Below are 4,152 nucleotides of genomic sequence, written 5' to 3' on the forward strand. Positions count from 1 at the left end.
ACAGCCACATGTGGCCTTGAGGCCACAAGTTCCCCACCCTTGATTATTTCTTACGTTTTAAGTCTTTAATAGCTTCTGGAGGAAAGAAGATATTAAGGTGGATAAGTATATTATTTATCCTCAGACACCTCTGGGCTAGTTGAGGACATATAGGGAAAAAATTAAAATAGAATAATTGCTATAATAAATATAAATATAACCATATAAAGGACTATGTGAGAAATGAAGAGAAAGGAACAAACTCTGCCTGAATAAGGTGAGAAAGCCTTCAGAGACCAGGTAGTATTTAGGAGTTTTTCACATAGAGAACATACCAGGCACCAGGCAGAGGAGACATGTTAGGCACACATGGTACAAGGGAATTCAAGTTGTCTGTATCTTTATAACCTTGACTACGCAGAGATGAAGACAACTCCTTGCCTAAAGTCAAGTGCAAAGTCCAAGAGTAGTCCTCAAACAGAATAAAGAGGAAGGGGGACAAATTTTTATGAAGTGACCACTATGTATCAGGTGCTATGCTAGGCACTAGTGTATAGAACAACTGAAGTCATAATTAAGGCTACTATTAATAACTGTCCCTGCTCTTCTCAGTTCTTACTCTTAAGGAATAGTCTGTTTACCTTGACTCAAAGAGACCAGCCATCTTCATCAGTCCAAAGATGAATGATTAACTGCTTAGGTATCTATTACTCCTCTTCTCTGAACAATCTTTGATTCCCAGAGAAGGCTGAACTGCCTAGGCATCCAGATTAAACACTGTGGCAGTAAGTTCAGGCATAGGCTTATTCAGAGAATGTGTATTTGGGGAGGAATTCAAGTGTTATTCAATAAGGCAGATGCATCCTTTTCTGAGTAAGAACCACTAGGCTTTTTCAAAGATCCACATTTGTATACTAAACATGGGGAAACCTATAGAACTGCTTATTGATTACTTTTTTTTCCTCCATCAGGTATGAAGACGATAAAAAAGAATGGGCCGGGATGTTGAAGGAAATACGCTATGCTTCAGGAGCTAGTTGCCTAGCAACACGTTTAAATCTCTTCAAACTGTCTAAACTGTAAACAAGGTGACAAAACATAATAGATTGGGAGGCAGTTTGTTTGGTTAATAGGGCTTTAATTCATTCTGTTTTTTAAAAGCTTGTACAGAGATTCATGTAGAAATTATTCAGGAAGTTATTGTCTAAAAGGTGAGCAGTAGGTATCAAAACCTCAAAGTCATTCAACCTTCAATGTAATGATTAGAGCTTAAAAACATTTTCTAATAAGAAATTAAATATCCAGTTGAACAAATTATTTCTTTCGTCTATGTCTTACTCAATGGATTATAAGGAAGGTTCCTAAATTTGAGGTGTTTACTAATCCTTTCATTTGCATTGTTAGGGTAACTTTATGCTCATTTTCTATTACAAATGGAACTGGAGAATGAAATATGTACATCTACATATTTTTAAAAAGTTAGAAATATCAAAAGCCTTTCCTCCTGCTTTAAGATATGACAAGAGTCCTGTGCATTGTATCAAAGATTACCTGCCATAAGACTTTGGAAATGCTTTTTAAGGAGTTTAATAAATGGCTCTCATTTGAAGGGGAAAAGTCTCTAAGTAAAAGTAGTCAAATTCAAATGGCCTTTCTTTTTTCTCCATTCTTTCTGTGACACTGGCATATTATTTGTGATTTCCAAATAAAATTTAAAAAATTTTAAATCTAAAACCAAGTAAATTACAGTGTTCAAGCCATTAGCTACAGCATCTGTGGCAGGGGGGTGGAGGAGCACCCTCAGGAAATGGATGGATTCTTTAAACTGCTGGGGCAGAAGCTGGGGCAGTGGGTAATGTGAAGGAGGATATGTACTCATTGGTTTAAATTTTAGATATATTTTCCATGAAAGGACTACCTATTTGCTAAATTTCTGATAGCCAGAAAGGTGACTATGTTATTGTACTTTCTGGGATGTGAGGCTTCTGTTGCCCAGGCCGGAGTGCAGTGGTGCAACCATAGCTCACTGCAGCCTTGAACTCCTGGGCTCAAGCGATCCTCTCACCTCAGCCTCCTAAGTAGCTGGGACTACAGGCATGCGCCACCATGCCCGGCTAATTTTTTCTATATAGTTTTAGTTGTCCAATTAATTTCTTTCTATTTTTAGTGGAGACGGGGTCTCGCTCTTGCTCAGGTGGTCTCGAACTCCTGAGCTTAAACAATCCGCTCACCTTGGCCTCCCAGAGTGCTAGGATTACAGGGGTGAGCCACCACGCCCGGCCTGTTACACCTTTCAAATTAAGGAATTTTAAAATATTTTCCAGCAGCAAACTTAATCTTCTACTTTTGGGTGCCTATAATATTTGAATTTTTAAATTATACTTTCCCATAATTGTTCAGTAAATACATTTGGCATTTCTTTTATGTTTTACATTGATTGTATTTTCAATAATACTTAGATGGGAGGTAATGACTGAATTTCCCCAAGAAAGAAGCTCCATCAGTTTGGTCAGCCTGGCTGGATCTCTGTATGCCATCGGTGGTTTTGCTATGATCCAGCTGGAGTCAAAAGAGTTTGCACCCACTGAAGTCAATGACATATGGAAGTAAGTTCACTCCAATTTTCAGAACCACATATTAAATCAGATGACTGAGAATTGATAAACAATTTTGTAGTAAATAATAAGTGAGACTTTATCTACATGCAAACTACTTGGGCTGGGAAGGTTGAGGTTTTTGGAAAACAGGGCCAGGTACCATGTATAAATACACAGTGATTCTCAACCCTGACTATATATTGCAATCACCTGAGATGCTTTAAAAATATATCAGTGCCTGGGCCTTAATACAGACCAATTATATTCAAAATTTCTGGAGGTAGGGTTATGGGTCTCTACTTCCTAAAACCTTCCCAGATGATTCTAATGTGCAGCCAGGGTTGAGACTGATGTTAAGGAATTATGCTGTCAATCCGCTGAAACTTACCCGAACCATCTTAGTTCCTAAGGGTAGTCAAAAGCCACACTGCCCCAGCAGGAAAAAGTTACAAGCAGTGAAGGAAAGTACAGCATCTCCTGCTAAAAGTGGCCCTTACGTTGCTAAGAGGAACCTGAAAGAGGGATCCTCGCTGATTGTGGTTTATTTAGCAATTAGGGCAGCGGTTCCCAACTTGCCTGCACATTGGAATCACTAGGTTGCTTCAAAAAGTACTAATGCCTCTGTCCCACACCCACTGATTGTGACTTAATTGGTCTGGGGTATGGTCTGTGCTTTGGAAATTTTAAAAGAGTCCCTGGATGTTTCTATATGTGCAGACAAGTTTGGGAATCACTGCTTTGGGGAAGGCGAAGAGGGGGCATTCATCGCTATCTGCTTGGCAGTAAAATTTTCAATTTAGATACTGGTATTTTCTAATTTGGGGTAATATTTGGAGCATAATTCTCAAACTTTGCTGCATATTAGAATCACTTGGGGAGTTTTAAAAAATCCTCATGCCCAAGCCATACTCCATACCAATTAAGTCAATTTCTGGGGGTAAGACCCAGGTATTAGTATCTTTAACATCACTAGGTTGCATTATGCAGCTAAGTTTGAGAACTAGTGATCTACTAGAGTGGTTTCTAAAGCAGCATCAGCATCACCTGGGTACTTTTTAGAAATGCAAATTTTCAGGCCTTACCTCAGACCTGCTGAATTAGAAATTCTAGAGATGGTGGGGCCCAGCAATCTGTGTTTTAACAAGCCCTCCAGGTGACTGGGATTAGTGCCCAAATTGAGAACCACTGATCTAGAGAAAGGTGGCTGCCTACTTGCCCTAGTGAACCTCTCTCTATCCTCACATGCAAAGAGATGAAAACTCCCAGTATACCTCATTCTAAACCTATAGACCCTCTTATTATGATGTGTAAAAAAATTTTCCATTCTTCTATTTTTTCTTGAAATCATTCCATTATTTAGGATTGACCAAGCTGAAAGTAAAAAATATAACTGCCAGAAAGCAAACATTTTTAAGCCTCATTTAACCTCAACCTCCTATTGCTTAAATATGGTCATTTTTTCTTTAGGCCATTTAAAAATATTCTTTACCTCTTACTTTGTTGCCCTAAACTTTATATAATTAACCCTGTCTCTACTAAAAATAGAAAAAAATTAGCCGGGCATGGTGGTGCATGC

General features: G+C 38.5%; 1 protein-coding gene across 2 annotated transcripts in view; it reads left to right on the plus strand.

Moving 5' to 3' along the window:
* Nucleotides 1-4,152, plus strand: part of KLHL41 (kelch-like family member 41) — a 16,495-nt gene that overhangs the window by 10,738 nt on the left and 1,605 nt on the right. For both annotated transcript variants that reach the window (XR_001137749.1, XM_012650772.1), the window contains exon 5: nucleotides 2,439-2,585. Coding sequence is in view for 1 of the 2 variants with exons in the window: in XM_012650772.1 (XP_012506226.1) it covers nucleotides 2,439-2,585 (147 nt within the window). In the remaining variant the exon portion in view is untranslated. The remainder of the gene's footprint in view (nucleotides 1-2,438; nucleotides 2,586-4,152) is intronic.

Source organism: Propithecus coquereli, unplaced genomic scaffold (genome assembly GCF_000956105.1).
Source record: "Propithecus coquereli isolate 6110/MARCELLA unplaced genomic scaffold, Pcoq_1.0 Scaffold34, whole genome shotgun sequence".
Lineage (NCBI taxonomy): Eukaryota > Metazoa > Chordata > Mammalia > Primates > Indriidae > Propithecus > Propithecus coquereli.